The 26,326-nt window shown below is 38.7% G+C and overlaps 1 protein-coding gene and 1 long non-coding RNA gene across 6 annotated transcripts in view; one reads left to right on the forward strand and one right to left on the reverse strand.

The window, feature by feature from the left end:
* Nucleotides 1-26,326, forward strand: part of LOC118226925 (utrophin-like) — a 118,224-nt gene that overhangs the window by 65,586 nt on the left and 26,312 nt on the right. For 3 of the 4 annotated variants that reach the window (XR_004765137.1, XM_035416963.1, XM_035417081.1), the window contains 9 exons: nucleotides 3,513-3,574; nucleotides 6,371-6,445; nucleotides 9,545-9,746; nucleotides 10,748-10,833; nucleotides 12,820-12,977; nucleotides 14,952-15,118; nucleotides 16,769-16,880; nucleotides 24,643-24,782; nucleotides 25,689-25,727. Coding sequence is in view for 3 of the 4 variants with exons in the window: in XM_035416963.1 (XP_035272854.1) it covers nucleotides 3,513-3,574; nucleotides 6,371-6,445; nucleotides 9,545-9,746; nucleotides 10,748-10,833; nucleotides 12,820-12,977; nucleotides 14,952-15,118; nucleotides 16,769-16,880; nucleotides 24,643-24,782; nucleotides 25,689-25,727 (1,041 nt within the window). In the remaining variant the exon portion in view is untranslated. Of the gene's footprint in view, nucleotides 1-3,512; nucleotides 3,575-6,370; nucleotides 6,446-9,544; nucleotides 9,747-10,747; nucleotides 10,834-12,819; nucleotides 12,978-14,951; nucleotides 15,119-16,768; nucleotides 16,881-24,642; nucleotides 24,787-25,688; nucleotides 25,728-26,326 lie in introns of those variants that run through there. The other variant, XM_035417165.1, reaches the window with a different exon arrangement.
* On the reverse strand, nucleotides 14,965-19,369 carry LOC118227107. 2 transcript variants are annotated; one of them, XR_004765179.1, is made up of 4 exons: nucleotides 18,594-19,369; nucleotides 15,582-15,673; nucleotides 15,165-15,251; nucleotides 14,980-15,051 (listed from the first exon to the last, which is right to left on the reverse strand). It is a non-coding gene; the product is annotated as an uncharacterized LOC118227107 (long non-coding RNA). The 2 variants fall into 2 exon arrangements; XR_004765184.1 differs by lacking the exon at nucleotides 15,165-15,251 and having other exon boundaries at nucleotides 14,965-15,051.

The following is a 26,326-nucleotide window of genomic DNA, read 5'->3' on the forward strand; positions in this document are numbered from 1 at the left end:
TTTCAACATTTCAAAAAAAAGATTGAAGGCTTATACCAAGGTCAGAAAAAAGAACTTGTGTCTGGTATAAATCCACTGTTCAACACTCAAACATTAAAAAGGACAAACGTCTGCACTGATGTCAGACTGCGACCTTCTCAGAGAAGAAAAGTGAGATTTCAATCAATCCACTGTGAAAACAGTTTCCTGCTCTTCAGTATGCAAACCCACTAATCTCTAAAGTGAGGAATGGCATATTAAATTTTGTAGAATTTTTTGTTACAGTTTTTATACAGTTTAATGACATGCCCTCCTCTTTGACTGTGCAAGCAGGAAATCTATGGCAAAGGCTCACTAACGTCAGGCAAAGCCAGGGGCCTGACTTGAAGCATTTCTGCTTTTTCAGATACAGACCCAGTATACTACTGCACTAAGGGTAGCAGCATTCTTCAAACAAGTGACATATGTTTAGGTTGACTTTGCTGTGCTGGCCTGAAATTACTTACTCAAATGAGCTATTCATATTATAAGGAGGCCTGACATTCAAGGGATTTAAGACTTGAAATAAATAATGACATGGTTCTTTTTAACAAGTGAATATACATTTTTACCTACAAAGTGAATGCCTAAAACTAAATACGACTTGTTTTTAGAGGCATGATAATAGTGTCATAACAGAGAGACAGAGTGACTGTGATGTGTCATACCAGAAGAGAGACTTTGTTATTTGAAACCTACTGTCAAAAGTGAATTTGTTACCCACTGATAATGTGAAAATTTTAATTCCAGAGGAACGGACTTTTCTATTCCAAAACTTTAACCACATTTACTGTCCCTCCAAATGAAAGACACGGTACTTATCAGAAATATAGCTAATATCATAATTCAGTGAGGTACTGTGGTTTCTGCCTAATGCATTCCTGTTCAGGAGCAGGGTCACATGCCTGGTGGGACAACAAGGATGTCTCGCCCTTGAACAAGATTCTTAGCTCCATTGCTCAAGTAAAATGCTGTGTGAATAGTTAGTATTGTATATATTGAGATGGGGACCCTAAAGGATGCAAGAAGTTTAACTGCATGCTATTCCTTGAAAAGTCAACATGCCTGACAGGCAGGAGCACTACACTGTCCTTTAACTGGATACATCCTCATGTCCTGACTCATTTATCAGACCAATGTGGTAAGTGGGTAATTCCCAGGGGCAACAAGATTTTCCAGACCTGGGAACCAAGCCCTGGTCTCACACTCCACAGTGCACTGGAATGATCTCTTTGTCAAGGGCCCTGGCCATTCTTTGAATAGAATTAGCATGTTAACTATATGAAGCTTTTTTCATATAGTTGAGCTCAATTTAAAAACAGGCTACTGATTTAGCTGTGATGTATGGTTTGTGGGTATAATTTATATTACCAGAAAGTAAAATCCTGAAATAGGGACCTTAATGAGCTTAGGATGGCAAACACAAAAATGATGTTACGTGGTAAATGTCTGTTTAATTGTCTTATAGTGTGATTCTACTCCATTGGGAAAGAAGAATTGAAAGAGTGGGTTTAGCATATCCACACTCTACTGCCCTGGCTCATAACCCAGTGCTAGTCTTTATTTCATTAATTCAAAAACTAAAATGGACAGATATAGACCAGTGGGTTTTTGTGATTCTTGGTCTCCTGAATTTTTCATTTTGTTTTTTTTTTTTTGTCTCTGTAAGTGCATCCATTAACAAAGTGAGCAATGTAATTATAAATGAAAAATAAAAATTTATTTTGTGTCGGGATTCTGGTTCAGTGATGTTACTAAATTCCAATCAATTAAAAATGATGAGATACAACTATCCTGAGTCAGCACAGATAGAATTCATACCAATCTTTAAAGGGCAAGACACTTCAATCAATGCTACTAGCTTTACATTGGAAAAAATGTATTTGATAAAAATAAATCAAGGTCAGATAAATTTTTCATATCATGACTTAATCTTGTCATATTGAAACCCCAAAGTTTACTCCTACTTTCTGAGATTTATTCACTTATTTTCACTTCTAAGAAAACATTTGGACTTCATACTCATACGGCAGTATGTTTTATTCTACAGCAATGCATGCAAATAAGACAAAACGAAGTGAATTGGCTAATACATATATTATCTTCTCTCTGTTTGGTGAGGTCCTAAATACAGAATAGCTGTGCTACTTTATAAAGGAAACAATGAATTTGACTAATCTATACTAACAGATAATTGGATAAATTCTTAAATGACTTTATATGAAATGTCTATATTAACAGGACTAGATTAAAACAGCCTCTTTGAGTCTGAGCAAATCACCTCCTTTGCCATAGAAAACCATTGTCTGCATTATCAATATGGATAGAATGTTCTGCTCTCCTCACAGGTTCATTTGTATGAGTCAGCAGATAGTGAACAGCTCCAATAAAGTTCCAGACTCCAAAAATAAAGTGCAGGTACTACAACTGCACAGAATAAACAGAACAAAAATGTGTTACAAACTTGCATTGTTGTTTTTCTTTCTTTTTTGTATATCTATGCTTACAACAATATATTGAAATTAGAATATTATTACTAGCAGTGGCTGGGAGATTATAAGAACGATACATCTTCTAATTTCTCTTCATCAATACTCATCAAACAACAGATAATTATTTTGTTTAACAATCCACTTATTAATCATAATTCTTACACCCATATATCTTTCAAGACTAGCAAAGAAAGAAAAGCTGAGACATTAACATACATTTTCTTATCTTAAAAATGAAACAATTTAACTGTTTCATCACAAAGCATCTTTTTAATAAACAACAGCAATTAAACTACATAATGTTCTTATCGAGTGTCTTTCGTAACCTTAGGCTATATATAATGATAGTCTATGTACTAATGTTAACCACAAGAGGAAGCCATCTGCCTGTGAATAGTGGAGAACAAATATTTCAGTGCAGAAATATACTTTCACCTTGCAGTTTTACAGTAATTGTACCAAAGCAGGGAAATATTTCCTAATATTGATAAATTGGGCATAGACTATTACTAATTGTTTGCATTTATCAGGTAGGCTACAGCAGGCTATATGTGGGGCCTCATAATTCCCATTTTGCAGATAAATAAATAGCGTACACAGAATCTGGGTTAACCTTTGGGTGTCTAGTTACTCTGCGGCCGATAGGCGAGCAAACACTTCCTGATGTGCGGGCTGCACGCAAGAGGGAGATAAGAGAGAGGGAAGAGAGACTCAAGACAGTGTCAAATGTGAGAGCGAAACGAGAATGCTGTTTGCCTTTTTATTGTTAGCTACGCATTTCTGTTGCACAGTATTGAATTACGGTGCTGGAAATTGCAGCTGAGACTTGTAATCCTATTATGCTATGGAGTTGTAGTCATGTGGTCCCTTCATTAACATTCAGAAACAATCACTAACTCATTGATCGATTCACTGACAGAGTGAGATCCCACCCCATTAATGACATTTCTCCTTCTTGGTTGAACTCTGCTAGTTACTGAATATGTATTTGTTCCCTTCCAGCCATGAGACCCAGAGCACCAGCTGGGACCATCCCAAGATGACAGAACTCCTCCATTCTCTTGGTACGGGTTTTGGTGGAGTGGTGAAGTGGTGGAATGTTGTACCAACCTGAGTAAGAAGAGATGCTCACCAGCTTCGGCGAGAAATCTACTGTAGGGGTCCCCAGTCCTGGTCCTGGAGAGCTGCAGGGTCGGCTGTTTTTCATTGTTACTCAACATAATTAATCAATTAGTTCAGTTGAAAACACGCCTCATTTCATCAGGCTTACCATTATGCAATACAAATACATTTTCCTATATATAGGAAGTCTCTGATTTATTTCAGTATAATATTGTAAAATATATAGAAAATTATATAATTATATATCGATTATATATTGACAAATATACAAGAGAATCTGTGGCTCTCCAGGACCAGGGTTTGGGACCCCTGTTGTAAAGACTCACTTCAGACTGAACCTTAGCTAATTACATCTGCCTTGTTCTTTCAGATGAACTTTATCCTAAAAACATGCTACCATTTCATATTTTAGTAGCACTACAGGAGGTTTCTAGGTAGGACTCAAGTGCAGAGCAGACTCGGGATGCCAGGTAAGTTATAGCACAAAAAAGACTTTGACTTACTTTGAAACTCGAAAACAACAAACTGGCTGGTAACACAAGAAAACCACTCAGAGGAGATAAACTCAGGAAATCAACAGAAGAGAACTTGAACACGCAAAACACAAAGACCAAGCCAAGACAGACACTTAAATACGCAGAATACTAAAAATACTAACTGGTGAAAACACAGAACTAAATGAAAACATGTGTTGGAATGTAGATGAGAACCAATAATACAATTAAAACACGAAATGATAAAACAGAGACAAATTTTTAAAAAACTATGAGGGTGCCCTCTGGTGAGTTGCTGATCAATCTGTGGCGCTACTTGCCAAAAACAAGTTGTGATCCAGATTTATTTCGGAATTACATTTTTAGAATGGTTTTAAAAACTGGTCCTGGGGACCTCCCATGTTTGCAGGTTTTCCTTCCAGCAAAGTAAATTGACAACATGCATTTAAAGACTACAGCTTAGTTAACATTACAGTAGATGCTGGACATATTTTCATCTGGAGCACAAACCGACATACGCAGGTGTCTGAGTTTGGGATTGGGTAGCCTCATGAGCCAGTCTCTTTTTTCACTTCGTCCAACAGAGCCTGGCTGATGCCTTGACGTTCTAGGCATAAACGAAGGAGGCTACCTCCCAACCAATCAGAGTGCAGAGGGGCAGCGCTCCAAATGTGGTGATGATTTTGGCCAGGCATGGTCTGAAACATGCACCGGATAAACATTACCGGAGGCAAACTTTTCCACAGACCCGCATCAGTTTGCCACTATTTGGGGAAAATGGCTAACGTTAACGTCAGAGCACCGACCACACCATCAAGGTTTATCACCGAGATATGCAGAGTCTGCGGTTTGAGGTTCGATAATAAAAGAAACAAACACAATTTATTTATCGGCGATACATTTATTTATTTAATTCCTTTTTGGTTCAACAATTCCACTTGCTCCTCCATTATTGATTGTAACAGGCAAAAAATCAAAACCATTGCTTCTTCTGGCCATTTTTCTCGGTATTTATTTGATAGCAGACTGCATACCGAAGGCCACGCTTGAAAAATTAGACTTTTGCCAAATCCCGTAGGCAAGCAAGCAAGTACATCTCTGTTCGATAACAGCGTATCCAAACATACGCGCTGAAGGTCCTTCAACGAAGTCACGCCATGTATTTGACAAGTCAGTGATATAACAGAATTAAAATCGTCTTCGAATTTGTCCATAATTCTGTTTTTATCAGATAATTTGGGTAGTTTAGTCCGTTTCGCTGGTGTGTTTCAGTCGGGACTTGGATTTCAGCACACACGGAACAGAGGGAGTGCCGGGGGGGAGGGAGAACCGGCACACTGAGACAGACAGTTTGATTAACTAATAGGGAAGCTGCTGCTGGCTCCCAGCGGCAGAGGCTCCTCCCTTTTGCCCCAGACAGTAAATGCGTTAGTCCAGACTAGGGATTGGGATTTTGGTATGAATACATGACTGCATGTTGTGTTTTATGTTGTTTGGTACAGGGGATCCCAGAATTTAATTTCCTACTGCCCTATAGTGGTGTGGCTTCAACTCACCTATGAGTGTAAAATTAACAATTGGGTTTTGGGTGACAGGATCTTGTCAGAATGTGTCATGTACTGCACAAAGGCAGGCTGTAGGGATTGGGTGCAGTACATACTGTATATTCTGACATGACAAATCCCAAAAGCCGACCTTTGTGAGATACGATGGGCTTCTTTCTCTGAATGAGGAATAATGATATTACATTTATTTTATTTTCAGTTTGTTGCATCACAGGCAAATAAATAACCAATTAAAACTTATGAATCCGGGCATGAATGTATTCGTAACCCAAGCACAAAGACAAGAGCCCCCAATTTTTTGTGCCAAGGCTCTGTGCAGATTCCTTGATCTTACAATCATCTTTGTGACTTGCTAATATTGATCTGTATTTAACCACAGGTGGCCTAATTTATTTATGTATTTATTTTGAGACAATTAATATTATTAGAGTCTCTGCCTCAGATCTTCTTTAGAAGGTCCTGGATGTTCTTGAGGGAAGTGTTGTCCCTGCCATCCCTGGGATTGTACTCAGAGCCGGTGTTGCATTATGAAACGCAGCAGTCTTGCCTGTATGATTCTTTTCATGTCTCCAAGGTGTCAGCCATCTGGGCCGAGCAGCTGCCCAGATTGTGCGCCCTCTAGGAGGGTCTTTTCCCAGCATGCCATGTTTCTTATTTTGCTTCCTTCTCTCAACTCCAGCTGATTTGAATGGCGTGAGGTTCTCAGCCTACAGAACTGCCATGAAGAGCCGTAGGCTGCAGAAGGCTTTGTGCTGTAAGTCTCCATCAGAGGGCTCACTAGTTGTGGCATACCCAACCCTTGCAGGGGCCAAACCTCTCTGTGACATTTTCATTATGGATAATACTGTCAATAATATCCTTTATTTTGTGTATATTTTAAACACACTATTTCCACAGTTTAATACTATGTGAAGTTATTTTAGTCTCATCTTGTGGATTACATAAATATTGTGTGCAGTAAGTATGCAAACGTTTGTGCACCCATGATCAAATTGCATGTTTTATGAATTTATAAGTGAAAAGAATTGAACACGACCTCTGCAGGGTACAAACTTAAACATGACATATTTTTGCAAGTTTTATGCACAATTACTATTTGTTTGAAAAAATAAAACAGCAAATGTAGCATGTGCACCCTTGCAGTTGACCTTTTCTTAGGTCTCAAAGTTGATTGACTTTAAGCCAGATGACAATTCCAGAGCTTATTAAATACTCTGACCCTTCTAACCTCTCAGAGTGTTGTGCTTACTCTCAACAACCACAGGCTCCAGTAAGCAGCTGACGGAGGACTTGAAAACAAAAATAATTAACTCTTATAGAGAAGGCTATTAGAATATCTAAATGCTTCCAGCTTGGAATTTCCTCTGTCAGAAAAAATCATTAAGAACTGGATGTTAAGGGAAACCCTTGAAGTCATGACAAGATGGTAAATGGTAAATGGACTGCATTTATATAGCACTTTTATCCAAAGCGCTTTACAATTGATGCCTCTTATTCACCAGAGCAGTTAGGGGTTAGGTGTCTTGCTCAAGGATACTTCGACACGCCCAGGGCGGGGTTTGAACCGGCAACCCTCCGACTGCTAGACAACCGCTCTTACCGCTCTTACCTCCTGAGCTATGTCGCCCCTATGTCGCTCTGGAAGATCGAGAAAAATATGTGATAGAACTGCTCGTAGGCTGATCAAGTATGCAAAGCAAAACCTATATGCAATGGACCTGCAGAAATGTTTAGCTGACACGGAAGTGGTGGCTTACTGGTTCACTGTGCAGTGTTGCTCACACATAAATGTTCTGCATGGAAGAGCTTTCAGAAGGAAACTTTTCCCGCTATCACAAAAGTCAACATCTGAAGTATTCAACGCAACACTTAGATAAGCCACAGACTTTTTAGAACAAAGTGTTGTGAACTGATGAAGAAAATTTAACTTTCGAACCACCAGATACATTTGGAGAAAAAAGGGAAGCATTTGAAGAAACAAAACCTTGCCAACTGTTCAGCATATGAGTAGATCTATAATGCTTTAGGGTTGTGTGGCAACCAGAGACACTGTAAATACTGTGCAGGTGGAAGAATGGATTCAACTAAATAGAAGGGCTGTGCCCGACTCAGAATTTTCTTAGTCGAATCGGATTCGGCAGTTCAATATGACAATTTGACGATTAGTTTTATATATAAAGTTCTATAAGACTTTCTGGCAAAATAGTACATTGGCATGCGTTTCAGTGCTGATTTAGACCACGTTAACATAGTCAAGTTACAAGAAAATTTTTTTGAGCATTTAAAATCAATAAATCCATTAAGACAACTGTAAAGTCACTGTGCATTAAAATTTACAGAAATATGACTCATTTAAGTTTGTTCTGTGCAAAAGTTGTGTGAACTTCTTTTCACTTTGAAAATAAACAAAACATGCCATTTAACCAGGGCTGACCAAACTTTTAGCACTATATATTACACATGATGAAACTGCCAGTTGCTGTGGCCTTAATGCAGCAGTATTAAAAGAAAGTAAAGCAACTGCTCTGATTGTGATCTTTTCAAGCAGGGTTTGCAGTTAAATTTACCACGTAATTAAATTAGGTAGGAAGCACACTTAAATGGCTAACTGAAATGGTAGCTAAATTAAACTAATAGCCACCTAAGCAGTAGGGCAGCTAACCTACTTCCTTTTCTTAGGCTCACATGGCAGGGACACCAGTGGCTCTATGGGAGCAGGTTACCTGCTTACATTGTTGTCAATTGTGATTGTACTACTGAATATGAGCATCAGCAAGATGTGAGAAGCCTTGGGCATGACCGTAAATTCGAACATGCACAGCGATGTTATTTTGTTTATAAACAATTAATTAAAGCAATTTAACAATTATAAATTGCCTGAGCAGAATCATTTCAAATGTAAATTTTGAGGACATAGACATGCTCTGAGATGCTGAATTTTTTCCTCTCAGAGAGGACAGAGATGGATTCTGAACACTCCAGTGCTGCTTTTCATGGAGCCAAACTGGACTTTTCTGCAGTTCAAATTCATGATAAAATTGCCCCTGGATCCAAATGAACACTGAAATAAATCGGGTGCCTGGCAGTTGGAGACAGGAAAGACAATCATCTGAACTGAAGGACCTGGGGTTCAGTATGGTTCAGGGACCAGCTGTGTTTCTACTGGCACAACCCCAGCTATCACAAAACATTTTTGCAACTTTTTACAACAGTGCAGCAGGGTTGTGGTAAATTGACTTGCTGTGCTATAGTTTTATTATTTTTATTATTTGATCACCTCTCAAACTGCAAATGCTTTGTATTTAGGCCAAGACAAGTACATATTTTTTTGTTTTTCAAGTAACCTTTCCAAGTTGGAATATTGTTTTGCACTAACTGGGAAGGAACATTTTTCTATTTACATGGCAGGGCAGAGTGGGAAATCCATTAGTAAACCTGAATTATTTTACACAAAAGCTGTCTGAGCCAGAAAAAAAAAAAAAACATACAGAAAAGCTGAAATAGTACTTGAAAACAAACCATCCCTTTAAAGCTGTGTGAATTTTGAAAATTCCCAAAATGAGAAATTTATGTCATGTGTGTTTATTTCTGTTTGTAACTATTCATAGCAATGCATATTATTTTAGAACTATTCAGGTACCTCTGAGCAAATTTGCGCTGCACTTATGCACCAGACCTATACAGTATGTTATGAATTCTCAGGGGGGAAATGTTCTTTTTCGCTTGAAGTGATTGTGACTCAAGTGTTTCAGCCTTTGATTGAGTGTGGCTCTAGCCTTTTAGCCCTGAGGGAGAAAATGCAAGGAAGAAAGGAATTACAAGTGAAGAGAACATAATTATCTTTTTTTCTCAGTGGATTTGCTGGGGCTCAGCATGGCTGAGAAGATCTTTGAGCAGTATGGACTCACGTTGAACAACCAGCTTCTGAGTGTGCCTGACGTCGCCCACTGTCTGACCTCCATATACGACCTGCTGGAGTGGAACCACAAGGACCTGGTCAATGTGCCCCTGTGTGTGGACTTGTGCCTCAACTGGCTCCTCAACCTCTATGACATGTACGTCTCTGCTGCACAGTCCAGTCGTTGTGTGTGTGTGAGAATGAGTGGGCGAGTTAGTCCATTTGTGAGTGAGTGGGTGAGTGAGTAAGTGAGTGTTAACTAAAGGTTGAAAAGGGTGTCCTATTTCTACATTCTTCAATTTTTCTAAATGTTTAAAAACTTTAAACTCTTCTCCTTCAGAAAATATTTGTTTGGGTCACAGCCCACTCAAAGTTATGCACCCCATTTGCTTCTTTATTCTATACACTTCGGCTTCTTTCAAGTTGTTACATCAGTGTTTTTCAAATATGTATTTTTGAAGGTAAGAAATGTACCAGATTAATTCAAATCCTATTTCCAAGTATCCATTCCTATTGGGGAAATAAAGATCATCAGATCTTTTCAAATTCCTAATTATGGAATGTTTTTTCTTATTTGGTAAAATTTTAAGGAGGACATTTAGAAAATTTTATCTCTAATGCTTTATAATTTGAAAAAATTTAATTCAATGCTTTATTATTTGGTTTTCTTTTTTTCGTGTTTTAATATATGTATATCCACATGTATTTGCTCATTGCACATGTGCGCACATGCACATACGTTTATTATTATTATTATTATTATTATTATTATTATTATGTATTCTGTGTTGTTTTGTGTTTTTCTTCTTTCCTTAATAAATGTTTTTGTTTTGATGTAATATTGTGAACAATATTTTTTCCTACTTAGGTAGAGGCTGTGAATAAACCCTTTAGGGTTTTCTGCCTGCCCCTGCATCATATACTGTGTAGTATGTTCCTTATGACTTTTTTTAAAATTGTGCACATAAATAATCTATAAAGAACATACATAATATTCTTAAAGAAGTATAGTTTCCCCTTTGTTATCTCAGCATTTTTTTTTAAGGAGGGAGTTCACTTTTTAAACTGAATGTCACAGGAGTGGAGCCTGCCCACCAGTAGATTGTGGTGGTAATGCCCAGTAACACCTCTTCATGAGCCCTCCCTCTTTTCTCACAGAGGCCGAAGTGGGAAGATTCGCGCACGTTCTGTGAAGATCGCCGTACTCTCTCTGTCTAATGGTCATCTGGAGGACAAATATAAATGTAAGTACAAAAGCAGATCAAGGAGCAAGATGCACTACTGTGATGAATCAGCGCTAAACAAGGTTTTTGCATTCTCTTACAGTACGCTGTCTTTGAATGAGTGATATCAGTGTTGAATTCCACTGATTCCAGGCTTAACTCTGATTCATATGTAGAATATGAATCAGAGGCCTCCTTTGAAGTTCATAAGTCATGTTGAGGTTTGGTCGAATCCATCATAAAATAAGTGGCACCATTGCTTGGTTGTCGAGCCCCAAAATGCAAGTGTGAATGGGGCCTGTGTGTGTGAGAGAAGTGGCTTAGCTCTAATGGTCCAGATCAAAATAAGAAACGTCTTAAAAACCATTCTGATTTGGAGAAAGTTTTTTTATTTGGTGCTCTGCTGCTCACCGACGAAATGCTCCTCTTATCTACACAAATTAATAAGAAAGCTTGAAGCAGGGTTTTTTCCCTAACTGTTCAGTCTTAGAGTAAAGCCAAATAGGCACAAGTTGGAAATCAATGGTGGCAGGACTATTACACTATATGAATGTTTCATTAAGATGAAATGTATTAAATTTTATTTTGTTTTTTACATTTTAAGTTGCCCATCATCACTATTTACACACATTTTCTTTTTCAGCTTTGTTATACAGTATCCCCACCATCCATTTGTCACCAGCTTAGTCCTTAGCTGACTTTAGACCCAGGTTTTAACTGGCAGTATAATGTAGCAGCACTGTATTATTAAACAGACAGTATTCTAGTGATCATTTTAGTTTATTGGAATAATAATGCTACACATTATTCAGATTTTTTACACAAATTTATATCTTTATGAAATAATTATTAAATACTCTTGTAACAATAGTAGCATAAAGTTATAGTATATGTGTCTAAATTAACAAGTTATTTGAAACTCAGGTATTTCATTTTTGCTTGCATTTCTCATTCATTATGACATATTTCCATTCTGAACTTGCAATTTTATTTTTATGTTGGTTTTATGGATTTTATGATATATCCACAAGTATGTGCATAAACTTGAATATATAAATATGCAGCAACACTATATAAACAATGTTTTTGGCTTTGAGATATTTAGAAATATATTTGTAATATATGTTTTTAAGAGTTTACTGCTGCACCATATAGTGACTGTGATTACATTTTTTATGAACATTCAAATAAAAACCCAGAAGCAGTATAGTGTGCCGTGATAGCGATCGAACAGCAATAAGCATTAAAGTCCCCTTTTAAAAGAAAAGTTTCCAACCTACAATCAAGAATAGCAGTAGAGTGCTATGGGTTTATGCTGCACAGAGATAATACCAGTGCAGCAAATTCACAACTAGACTCTTGCCAATGCCATTGCACTGATGCATATCCAAAAGATATTGCGGCAGTTGCTAAATGTGCTCATTTAATGTAATCATAGATTTTAGGCAAGAGTCCCCTTTGATCAATCTGTTTGCTACTGGTGCGAGCAGGACCTTTCTTAATGTGCAATTGAATGCTTGGCTAGACTCTGTCACTTGTGGAGACAGGAGCTGTCAGCCTGGGTTTGCTGTTCCCAATGGTACTTATTGCATTTTAAGGATTCTTCCCTGCCCTGAGAGCACACTACCCACACACTGCTATAAATAAACCAACAGGGTCATAGAGCAAAGAAAGACACTAAAGTTCTATGTTCTGAGAAATATGGTCGTGGGAGTTATACAGTTGTGAGTTATCTCATTGGGGCAATGCAGAACTACCACCAGTTTAGATGGTTTTTAGCCTGGAGAAAGAAGATCTCACTGTGTGTGTGTTTTATGTATGCGTTTGTGTTTGGGTATTTGTGTGTGGCACGCACACGTTTGTATCCATGTATTTGTGTGTGCGGATGTGCATGTGTGTATGTGGGCACATATGTATACATTTCTGTGCCCCTGTGTGTGGGTCCATGTGGGTGTGTGTGTGCATGTGTGTGTACACGTGGATGTTGCATGGTGTACGTTGTGTCAGATCTGTTCCGACAGGTGGCAGCGCCAGCAGACACTTGTGACCCTGGAGGGCTGGGCCTGCTGCTCCACGATGTTCTTCAGATCCCGAGGCAGCTCGGAGAGGCCACTGCCTTTGGAGCCAGCAGCGTCCAGCCCAGCATACACAGCTGCTTTCAACACGTGCGTGCAACAATGTATTGTACCGTACCACACCACTGTACCAGAACAGCACCTCACCTTACCAGCGATGTGTCTCACTGTAAACACCACATTGAGGATTTAAACTCATTCATATAAGGGAAGAAGAAAAGTAAAGAAGCAAATCCATTCTTCGTCAGCAGTATATAGTAAACTTTCAACAGCATGTTGCTATATTTGCAAGCTAACTCTCATAGTGAGTATGTCAATTGTTAATTTCAAGTTTATTATTGCTTATTTTCTTTTATTAGACACAAAATAAGCATTTTTTGGTTGTACAGGCTGCATGAATCAAAAATGTTAAGGTAATTCCGGTTCAGTTTATCCTACAAATTTTCAATGGATATCTATGTCCTTACATTTCTGTTAAACCTCTTTGGCACATTTCCTTTCATGCAGAAATCAGTGTTTTTGTTTCAGGATTGAATATCTACTCTATTTTGGCCCAGTTTCTTGCAAAAAAGCTCAATACCGAGCAAAAAAATATTGAAGTAACTGCTTGGCAGTCTTTCTGGTAATGTAATATAGGTGTTTACACATGTACCCATTGGCACAGGATAAATAGCATTCATAAGAGCTGTTCATTCATACTAATCAAATCAAATGCACAAAACCAGTTTTAAGAACTTCAGGCAAGGGTGAAACAATTTCACGACAGTGGACAATAGCATTTTGGGTATTACAAAGTAAATCAGAAATGTAGGCTTTTTCAGATAGTTTCAGATGGATTTGGCTTGCTTTCTGAGGGGATGAATGGTAAAGATTAATCCACAACACAATTATTTTTTTACTCTCAAAATACACCACCCCTTTCTTTTACTAGGTTTTCTTGCAGTCTGACTATGCTTCCAGAACTGTGTGCTGTATCCAGCTAAATTAACACTATTTCTCACCCCGCTCCAAAAATATTCTGCTGATGCCATTAGTGACGAAGAGACACTGACATTGTGGACATCAGCAGTTTAATAGTGCATTTATAAACAGGGATGGCAGTTCTGCCAGGGCCCTTGGAGCCGGCCGGCCGTGTGCTGTAATGTTTTCCTCCCGTCACGGTGAGGTGCATTTTATTTAATGTACCATGTGATGAGAAAGGGAGGGGAACCGATCATCCGGTGTTTTATGTGCCTGTCATTATCAATCCATAACTTTAGTGATAGGTCTCTGATATGGGGACGGAGAGAAACAGAAAAGGTGGCAATGACGGTGGCAGCGCTGCCCTGTGTGGACAAAAATAAGTCTTCGCGCTAATAAGGTTAGCTGCGCCTGTTTAAATTCTGACAGAGACGTCTTGCCGTCCCTCGCAGTGGAAAGCAGAAGCAAGCGTGTAAGTTGGCTCAATCGGATTGAGAATCAGGTGGCATTGCAAGCATTAACTGCAACCTGTCAATGGCAAAGGTGATACAAATGATGATGTTAATTTGGGGCTAACAGCCAGCAGATTTCATAATGTTAAAATCAACAATGAAGAGTCATAATGCTCAGTAGTCAGCAGTCAAGAATGGTGTTGTAGTTTGCTCCCAGATCTAATGCTAGATATTTTGGAAGTTCAAAATTTAGAAGTTCTCCTGAGGAGTTCACTGGAATTGTAACTTTTGTTGCTGGTGGAACAAACGCCTTGACTCATCCCTTGTTATCAGTGCAGTCGGACATCTGTTTAGCAAAGGCATGAAACCACATTTAGAGTGCAGCTGATGATTATGCTTGACAATCAACACCTGCATTTACAGTTCAGTTTTCCTCATAGCTGAGCTGAATGTGAACTCCAGTTCTCTGAAAGTCTTTAAAACTGGACTAAGTGATCTGGTATCATATTCTTCACATCTTTTTTCTTGGAGAGAGTGTAATCTAAAGAATAAAGCCTTTTAATTAGCTTCACCCGCTGTGCTCTAGTTGATCCCGGTGGCCGCAGGATGTGAAGTGAGCTTGTTTCCTGTGTGTGGCTCCACCCCCCACCAGGTGAACTGCAGGGCAGAGCTGGACCTGGGGCACTTTGTGGACTGGATGCGCTTGGAGCCCCAGCCCGTGGTATGGCTGCCAGTCCTGCACCGCGTAGCCGCTGCGGAGACGGCAAAACACCAGGCCAAGTGCAACATCTGCAAGGACTGTCCCATAGTGGGCTTCAGGTACTCCAAGCCCCAACCTCCAAAGAAATATACATAGGTGACTCACAAGATGATGGTCAGGTTACTGTCAGTGGTTGTGAAAACTGTTGTTGGATCAAGGAGTTCTGTGGTGCCACTGGGTTTAAGCTGAATTCTGAGAAAAATACTGTTATTACAAAAAAATATTACGCAATACCATATTGTATGAGATATTTAATTATTTATCTGTAATAAGCGTGTATGATTTTCAAAATACATGTTCATGCATCCATTGTACTGCACCTGACTTAGCTCAGAAGCTTTTTATTTACAGTATAGTCCCAAGTTTTTCTAGAAACATTAAAAAAATATTCAATAGTAACAAATGCAAATCATGCATGAATTATAATGACATTAAGCCTATGACATGCAAATGAATACAGTCTGAGTTGTGATGAAAATGCTTTCATTGGTGCAAGTAGGGGAAAAAAATCAGATATATCACCTTTTAGGCAATATCAATTTGAGGTGCCACATCTCATCAGGGTTGGGCTATGTGGGACTCCGGGGCCTGATTCCTCTCAGAGCACAGACTGTCTGGGGAAAGGAGAGCATTGATGAGTGGAAATTAGACCACCTTTCACTTAATCTCCCGGGGCTGCTTCCCACAGTCCATCAGCGCTGCCTCGTTTCACTATCTCCACAAAAATCTCTTTATTTTAATCTCTATTTTATATATCTTCTGATCTGGAATCATACTAATCCCCGTCCCATTGTGCTGTGACATTTCAAATCAATTTGGGAATGCACGCATGGCACCCGGGGTTGTTTCTTTTAACTCCGCGGTTCACCAGTTGAGCTGCCCAGCAATTCTTTCAAAAGCTGGCACTTTCTGCACAGTGGGCATATGGTACCCAGATCGCCCAGAGCGGTCGTTCTCGTGTGCTGAAGTGGAGAAGACTGACAAGGTGGCCAGAATCCAAATCCTCCCTTTATAATGAATACCACAGCCAACTGCACACAGGCCCAAGGGTCTCATAGACACAGCTGGCACTGAATCTGTTTTTATTTCATTCCAGAGGAAAATGCTCAGAAGACTTGAGCTTTAGGTCAGTGCTTCCCAAAGTGTACTTTGAGACCCACTGAAGGGTCCTGAGATGGGCTGTGAAGTATGCGTGAAAAAGTCACGTTCAGTTTATTGTACAAATACGCAATGTTAATTGTATTCTGTATTCAGTATTCATATAGGTTCTGATTTAATAAGGGGTGGTTCACAGAGAATGTATTTGCTAATTAAATGGGTCATGGGCTTGTACAGTTGTACAGGTATAGCTATTACATATTTGAGCTGGAAATCCTGAAGGCATTGTATTTAACTCGGGTTCAAATGCCAGCACTAAAAAAATTACCTGTCTGTGCTTTAATGTTAAAACACCGTATTAAAGGGTCTGTATCTGTCAAATAAATATCCTATGTAAAATACTGTATAGAGATTTATTCCAGCTTTTTGCCATAGAGTGGGAATAAAACCACTGGGTACATCAAAAAGCAAACTTTTTCAATGAAGTTTTATTAATTAAAAAATGGAATAAAGTGTCTTTTGACACAAAAGCTATGGGATTGAGCTGTTGGCTGGTGGGAATCAAAGGGAGCCTTCTTGAAAATGCTGTGCACATGCTCTGGTCTTTGCAGGTACCGCAGCCTGAAGCACTTCAACTACAATGTCTGCCAAGCCTGCTTCTTCTCTGGACGCACCGCCAAGGGCTACAAGCTGAGCACCCCCATGGTGGAGTACTGCACACCGGTGAGTAACCCCCAACCACAGGGAAGCCCCCCCCCCCTCCCCACCTCATAACTCCGCTGCCCAAATATAAAAAACAGTAAAAACACACAGGGGGTTCAACAAAATAAAACTGGGGGAAAAAATTGGACCTCTGTGTCTTGCTTTTTCAAACAGTACATTTTAACTGGCGAAGATGAACTTACACAGCACAGCACAGCACAGCAATTTACACAGCTGGGTTTTAACTGAGAAGTTAATGTGCCTACTCAACGCAACAGCAGAGCATCAAGTTTTATTTTCAAAGTTGTGAATTACACTTCTATTCATTTTTAATTAGTCATTCAACGAAAGCCCTACATCTTCAGAAAACTAATCTGTTAATTCAGCACGACTTACTCAGTAAAAGTAGCCTCCGTTCAATGCATGAATATGTATTTTGTTCAGCCCCGTGCTCTGTAGTAGTAGGCCTTACTCTAAGTTGGGACGTGAACATGATTGCAAGATTGTTCCTTAACTGTTTTGGTGTAAAACACAATAACAAGAAAACATCTGTTTCAGTAGGGTACTTGTATTTTAGGAATCTTAAATCCCTGTCCAAATCTGCATTTTCACAGTGTAATAATGATCATTTAAAGCAAGACCGAAAGATTGTTATTGTTTTGTTGTAAAATAGTGTTAAATACATGGCAAGTTAAAGAGAACAGTGAAGTATATCCCCCATGAACTTGTGCCTGTTTTTCTTTCTCCCCCTCCCTAATGTTTTATTACCTCTCTAAAGAGACACCAGTAAACAAAGCTATTCAGTGTGTCAGAGCCCAACGTAGCCATGCCACACCACAGGGCCATGATTGTGTGGCGGGGAAATTATGCCCGCCTTGTTGGGGTGAATATAGTGCTCCCTTACCTCGGACAACTGAAGTAACTAAAGGATCTGAGTCCCCGTCCCCAGTACAATTAGCCTCAGTACCTACGTGTGTAGATATGTCTGTGCCTATCTTGCTGAATGAAGTGGTCAGGATGAACACTAGTAGATGTGGCGAGGTGGGCTTCAGGATTTAACTCTGACACAGTGGCGACCTGAAGTCTATAATATATGCTTAACTCACTTATAGGGGTTAGATAAAGCATAAACCCTCCCTCCCCAGATCTAGCAGGATAGGTGAGACGCCCCCACTCCAAGGTAAGACTAAACCACAAAACACGAGATGTTAGTTAACCTTAAAATAACTCAAATATTTATTTTCTCAAATAATATACTCTTTTATGAATTTCTTTTCTTTCCTCTTCTTAGCAAATTGGTTATTTTCTTTTTCAAGATAAAATCAATGAATTTACAATTATTTCAAAACAAAAAAACAATAATTCACAATATGAATTACTCTTCTTTCATAGTAATAACCTCTTCTCACAGTATCAGCAGTATCGAAACCAACAGAAAATAGCTATTTACACTTCAAAATGGATTCACAGTATATATAAAATAGTTCACTTAACAAAACCCTCTTTTATGAAGTTCATGAAACTATTTTCATGTTTGTTTTCTTTCAGTCCATATTCCACTATTGTAAACAAAATTCAGTAAACCCCACAATAGGAATATTCACTTTTAAACACAAAATATGGTATCAACCACTCATTTAAACTTATTCGATTCAATAATAGTAAACCTATTACAATAAAGGATAGTAAACTTATTACCTCTCTTAATGAATAATAAAGTTTTGATATAAATACCATTCTGTAGACTTGAGATGAGATGAGTCGCTGGGAGATGTCTTTGGATGGCAGGGAACTTCTCCTCTTCGATAGAGTTCTAATGAACGATGGATGCTCCAGTGTGCGTGTTTCACACTACGGCGCAGTTCAATCTATCTCCCTCGATTCCTCCGTGTGTCCAGATCACCGGTAACACTCGCTACTCCTCAATCCAAAATGAATGCACAGTTCCGTATTTTTCTGTGATCGTCTTTAAACTGTATTCGCCGTCTTCCAAACACTTTAACGCTAACGATCACAACCTCAATAAACGCACTCGCTGGGAATTACCATGCGCGTACCGCATGTAACGTTAATGGCGAGGTACAATGGAACTGAAACTTAAAACACTACAATACCAGCTCTTACGCAACGGTGGTTACTAAACTTTAGCTTTTCAAAACGTCTGCCCACAGAATACACCTTTGCTACTCTCTTCAGCACTGTAATTTGTCTCCTCTTGAAACTCACGGCACTGACGAAGCCTCTGTTGCTTTCAGTCCATGTCCATTTCTGAAACGAATCCCGCCATTGCATCTGATAGCACAAGTTATCCACAGCAGCCGCGAAGAGAGCGCTCTGTCACTTAAACGCACGTTAAAACAACAAAGAGAACACGTAAACTTTGGCAAAGCTGTCCGTTTTGATATACGTTTCCTTTTTCAAGGTTTACTTTAGCTAAAGTCTACTTTTTTATCCCACAGGAAAAACGTGATTTCACTCGTGATCCACCATTTTCTCTTCTCTCCGCGCACTTCTTTAGACACCCTCAGTGAAGCTGATACTGGACTCTGATAGGCTTGTTCTCGAACTACAGTCTAGCTTATGATAGGACAATGTACCTGTCCATAATAGTCTCACTAAATGAAGAACGAGAATGAAAGAATAATTGGGATGGCAGGTATGCCATCCCGCCAAGTTACGCCTTGGCGGGGGCATGCCCCATACCTATACAGCACTGAGAGTTTGGCAATTTTCAGGGTTCCCCACAGAAATAACCACAACAGCCACAGACACTCAGCCCTTAAAAACATTAAATTCTGTACATTCTCACCCCATTTCAACAGACAGAATTCATAAACAACTTCACATGTCCACACAATAAAGCCCCAAACTAAGGGGATTTTGCGTTTTCTCCTTCTTCTCATTCTTATTTTTCCTGTCGCCTATCCCACTAACAACATGTCTCCCCATTGCACATTTCACCGACACCAGTGACCCAATCAAAATACCCATACCTTTTTACTACGAAACATATCCAGTTTAAACAGCTAGTCTGCCTGTGGCCTAGTGGGCAAGGTTACAAGGTCTTGGGAACATGGGGTCCTAGGTTCAAGCCCAGCTAGGAACATGTTTCTTTAACCTGCTTTTACCCTCACTAATAATTGTCTACTACTTCTCAATTATTGCTTTTGCACCTACCCACCGTTCACCGAACGTATACACTGCATTATGACGTACCGTCTGCATGTTCAGTTATTAACTGGCTACAATATTGCAAAGCCATATGGATTCAACGGGAGCTCATCTGTGCTAACTGGCCTGTGTTCTTCTTTAAAACCATGCTTATGATATTTCACGCATTGCATAGCTATGTCATGGTGCTGCACTAACAAAGTCACAGACTGGTAAACCTCCAGTTGAAGGATTGAATCCCGCCTCGCCCTCAGGCAGATAATTTCCTCTTTTACACTAACGTTTTCTTACGCTTATATTTGCTTTACCAAAACTCACTCACGGCCACCCATATGCATTTCATGATAGCAAATGTATTCCTTTTATTAAAAAGTTACACCAGTTCACCACTGTGCCATTTCTACTAACTATATTTCTTCACTTGGCTACCGTACAAAACCTTCTTGTCAGCAAATGCCACGTTTCTACATTCATGTTACCTCGCCCTGTTCTCTATCTAGCCACATACAAACAATTACTACGTATGTACGTTCTGCAACTCCCCATTAAAACATTACATTTCAAATCATGACTCACTCATAATTATAACTACTAGTACTGAACATGAGAAAAGCACATCAGTGCAATAGATTTCACACGTTACTTAACCCTCCACTTTAACGACTAAGGCTTTATACCGACTATTATATATACCATTCGATAAGAAAACTAAGCTCGCTCATGGTCACTTCATTTACTTTGCACTATAGTCTGTGATCATGTCAACCTTCACCTACATGCTCATTCTGCTAAAAACATATTGTTTCAACTACGCAATTTCATTATTTCTCCTAATTTCTCTCACACTGTTGTTATTTTCTCATATGCAAAGCCTGCTGGGACATATGCATCTTCTCCTATTCTCCACTATCAAGTTCTCCGGTTCTAGCTTAGCAAAACAGCGAAGAGGATTCCTACCTGCAGATAAGCCTATCAAAATACCTTATAAACCTTACAAACACTAAAAGTGCATCTCCACGAAATAATAGTCCCCTTGTCCTATTGTTATTGTTATAAACCTTATAAACCTTACAAACACTAAAAGTGCATCTCCACAAAATAATAGTCCCCTTGCACTATTGTTATTGTTTTGCACTATGTTTATGTTATGTTATGTTATGTCTGTTATGTGTTTACTGCACTATGTTCATCTTACTCTATTTATCTTATTTTATGTTCACTGTTACGCACCACCTGACCAAAACAAATTCCTTGTATGTGTAAACCTACTTGGCAATAAACCCGATTCTGATTCTGATAACAGACAACGGAGCACGACAGAAGGGTACACAAGTTGTGACCTAGGGAGCTCTAATTCTACGGGCTTGCTGATTCTTTTTTCAATCAAGGCTCTGGCCATATTTCACCTGCGTTTCTGATGCGTTTACACTTACGCCACCACACCCTTTGTCACAGCCACTGTTTTACATATATAGCAAACTGAAACTGCTAAATGGTACACGCTCATCAGACTGTACAAATTCACACAAGGATAGCCATAATCCACAACCGTTTCTTACAGGGTCACTTTGCATTTGTATTGTATGTATGTATTTCGCTGCCCAGCCTTTCTGTTGCGTGAATGATTGTATGTTTCTTGGTATAAATGTCTGTTCATAAATGTGAATGTAACATGCTGCGAGGGAAATGTCCCCATGGGGATAAAGAAGTTCTCTATGTATGTATGTACAGTATGTATTTTACATGCAGTATTTATTGTACATAGCAAATATACAATAACTTGTACATTTACTCAAATTCAGTTCAGAAGCAAGTATAAACGTATGTTTTCTGGAGAAATATGCTTCCTGTAGTTACTCACCAGCAGTTTTCTACATGAATTTCAATGTGTTCAATGAGGCAATTCAAAATATTTGACACTTTGATCTGACACAAAGATTACATGACATTGTAAAATGGTAAGATTACAAAACACAGGGCCAAGTGACTTGAAAGAATTAACGAAATATTGGGTAGCATTGCTTTGGAATACATCTTATTTAATTTTGGTGAGGCAAGATAGCCTATATTGTTTGTAGTACCGTAACTTGGCGTCATTTTGATATCAATACTTTTAATGGCAGGCCTGGATTTTGGCAGTCTGAACGAATGAGTTATAGACGGTGTATGTCTTGTATGTGTGAGTAACTTGTCATTATTGTACGTTGAAAACGTGTTTTTTATGAGGTAAAATATTCATATCCCTTACAATTGCTTTTACTATATTTTGCAGGACAGCATTTAAGCTGCCTAAGCAGCTATATTTGATCCACAAGCCCTAAAATGGTAATGAACTTTGGACTCCATGCACTTGGCATTTGATTTTTCCCACATACAGCATTTTTCTGTGTAGTGGTATTATCTTAATTTTGGGTGTAAATGGTAATGTTGTTTAAGCAACTTAAGCAGAAGGGTGGAAGTTCAACTGCCAGCAAACAAAACATTTTGGGAACATTCCAGTTAGATTCCCATTTTGAGATGTGGTGAGAACATTCCCAATACAGTTTTTGTTTTTATTGCTGCAAATAAATTATCTCAAAGAAACATTCCAGACATGTCACATACAAAACCTACAGGTAATCCCTGATGGTTAACTTTGAAGTTTGTCATAAACATGAGCCCTTTCCGAATGAGAATGTTGAATGTTTTTAATCCAAGTTTTGAAATGCCAGTATTATTGAACATTAATTATCTCCATTCACAAATCAAATTCATTTGAAATTACAAAACTGAATGAAAAACATTTAATTTTCTGCTATGTTTCTGTGAAACCAAACGGGTTGGGATATTGTTGGAGTATTGGTATGTAGTGGGTATATATAAATATTTGCCCAGTTACTCTAACGTTACTTAAAAGCAAGTTAAGAAAGAAGAAAAAAGAAAATCCTCCAGAGCTGGCAAATGTTCAGGATTTAAACCAGATACCTGGCCAAAAGGGCTTTCTCAATGGTAAGACCCAGACCATCACCACAATAAAAATACAGACCCCTGACCCTTATCTAAGCTTCTCAATAGTTCTACTCGACACAAAAACAGGAGAGAGAGAGAGAGCAAAATTATAGTTGTTCAAGCAAAGATATGCTTTAGGCAGTAAAAATATTGCAATTTTAATGTAGGAGTATGCGTGATCAGTGCAGTAACTATAATGCTTTTAATACTTTCTTTTAATTGTCCACAAACCCACATTTTACAGCTGTGATACCCTATTCACTGTAATAAGCCCTTGCTTAATTTCCCCCTCATGAATAAATATGTCTGAGAGATGGCTGACAGAGATGACTGTTTCGGTCACCTCTTGCACCTGCACAAGGAAAGCACAGAGCTCTGTTTGCCCACAGAAAAGACCAGAGTGAATTTCCCCCTCAAATGGCTCATTGGCCACAGCATCCCCCAATCTCTCCCTGCTCAATACAGCTCCAATCTTCTGCAACCAGCTTCAAGCAGATTGTGGAGTGGAATTCAGAGGCAGATAAAGTGGTTTTCTCGCAGTGTCTCCATCACTGGTGCTGTGGATGAAGGAGCAGGAGCTCTTGTATTGACACTTCTAATAGAGATCGCAGGAGGAAGCAGTGAAATGGTGGGCATTTAAAAAACAAAGGTTTTCCTCTATGACAAAATAAAAGCGGGAAAAAGGCATATTGTTACATGTTTTGGGCAATTATAAACTCATTGCCATTACCTTTTTGCACTTGATGTGTCTGAGTAAACTTGCCCTGGTTTCAGTTTTAAAATAACAACTTTTCTTCACAGAAACCATGAAAATAATTTCAAGCTTCATTGGGAAGCACATGCTGAATAATAACTACCAAGAATGTTCTGGCCATCTCTCAGAGGAATGCCCTTGGTGTCCCTGGAAGATGTGTTATTAAATTTGTGCTGCCGGCTAAAAATGTAATGTGAGCAGATATCATAGAGATTAGAAAAAGGTATAGACATACTGTATGCAGACAAATTCACTGAACCCCAAAACTCTCTTTAAGGTTTTACACTTTTCATTTGAGAAATACAAGCCTTTCAATAGGAAATCTCTGTGATTCAGTCATTTGTCTTTTCACAGCCAGATCCAATCTTTGTGCTTTGTAAATACAAGTTAATGATTTGTTAATGTTAATTAATTCATTAGTTCATGTTAATTAATGTAACCTTATTCTAAAGCAGTGGTTTTTAGCCTTGGTTGACTGGATTTCATAGTTACTCCACACTTTCAATTAAGGCAGTTAATTACATGGTTTCCTCACTTGGTTTCTTGGTTCTAAATTGGTTGTTAATTTTAAAGTAAAAACATAAATATCAACAGACGCAGTGATTCTTCAGGACCAGGGTTGGCAATCACTGTTTTACTGAAACTTCTGACAAACACTTTGATTGAGCAGTTCAACAGTCTTACGACCTCTCCGAGCAGAGCTTTCAATCATGATTGAAGTTTTGCAGAGCTCTTTCTGAGCTTTTACTTCTGGATCTTGTGAAACTTAGTGTAGATGGATAATTACCTAATCCCATGTCTCTAGCTGATATCTGAGTAAATAGTGGGGGATTGTTTGCCTAAGCACAAAAGCTTCTGTGTATGTTTCAGACGACCTCCGGGGAAGACGTGCGTGACTTCACAAAGGTGCTGAAAAACAAATTTCGGTCAAAGAAGTACTTTGCCAAGCATCCTCGTCTTGGTTACCTTCCAGTTCAGAATATTCTGGGAGGAGGGGAGAGTTTGGAGACGTAAGTATGGAAAGTGCAAGCATCATACTTCATTCTGATTGTCTCATACATTATTCTCTTTCATATAGTTAAACATTTGTATTCTCCTCCCTATATTGGAATCACCAGTTGTTCAAGCCAGGCGACACCCTGCAGGCCAAAGTGTAGTGACCTGCCCTACAGTCTGGTTTTGAATCTCAGTTTCAAGGGGTTCATAATTGCGGCATGCTTTTGCCATGTGAATGAAGCACCTGCAGTCTGTCTGTGCCAACTATTTATCAAGTGTAATCCTCAGACACAATGACTGTGCAGCTCAGCTGGGGGACATCAGATTGTACAGGCTGTGGCTAGAGGCATGAACTGCAGAGGAGACCACAATGTTGCTTGCATTCCTCCAAATTGACAGAACATATTAATGATAGGGGATAACACATGGTTGTGCAATTAAAACTTGTAGAAAAAAAGAATAGGGGGCGAAACGTTAAATTTGCGTTTAAAAAATAATTATAAATTATATAAAAAAATATTGTTCATAAGACAATTAAATTGTATCCATAAACAAAAACAGTGAATTGATATATAACAGTATTGTGCGGAATGTATTTAACTGTGAATTAACATTGATGTGCAGTGCAATAATTGTGAGTAACATAATGTGATGCTTTTCTTGAAAATGACTGTTATCTGCAGAGTAGCACAGCACAGGTTGTTTGTGAATTTGTGTTGGACAGTAATGTTACACTCAAGCCAAGATCTTAATTAGTTAATTAGTTCCTTGCATGTCTCTGTAATTCAGAGTAGGACATCCCCTGTTTACACAGGTTAGCAGTTTTTCCTCTGCATTTGGTACCTTGTATTTTAGGATGTGAATCATAAGATGCTTACCTGAGGTATTCATGTTCCTCCCCCTCTGTGTTTTTCTTTCAGTCGGGTCACTCTCATTAGCATGTGTCCAGAGCAGTATGAGTGAGTAATTCTCTCTGACTTACATTTTTAATTCTTTATTTCAGACACTATTTAAAGACAAAATTCTTTATTTCTTTCTATATTTTTTTAATATATCAGCTTATGTGCATGTTTTCAGTTGGCCCAGGCAGTTTGTGTGTGAGAGGAATGATATTTTAGGTACTTACACATGTTTCTGATGACCTGCTAGCCATATAATGAGGGATATTAGGGCATTGTTGGGGTTTCTAGTATAAAGCAAGAAAATCCAGTACAACTTCAAAATAGCTTGTACATAAGCAGTGTGGCATTTGGTGTGCATTTATTTTCCTAATTTTATTTAGGCTATTTACTGTATCCCTCCAAAACTGTTTACTGTTTACTGTTAGGATTTCCTAATCTCTCTGATCCCATGGCCCTCTTAATGACCGAGTACATTTTCTGTTACCTATCCTTTATAAGAATGTAGACTAATATGTGTACAAAATATATGGATATATCAAAACAACTGCGTGCATATTCATCTAATGTGGTGCATGTGCACAAGTGCAGTGTTTAATTTGGTGTGAATGTGTTGTGTGAGTGTCACTCCTTCCCATTACTACCTGCTATTTTTCAGT

The sequence above is a fragment of the Anguilla anguilla genome, chromosome 1 (assembly GCF_013347855.1).
Source record: "Anguilla anguilla isolate fAngAng1 chromosome 1, fAngAng1.pri, whole genome shotgun sequence".
NCBI classification, from domain to species: Eukaryota; Metazoa; Chordata; class Actinopteri; order Anguilliformes; family Anguillidae; genus Anguilla; species Anguilla anguilla.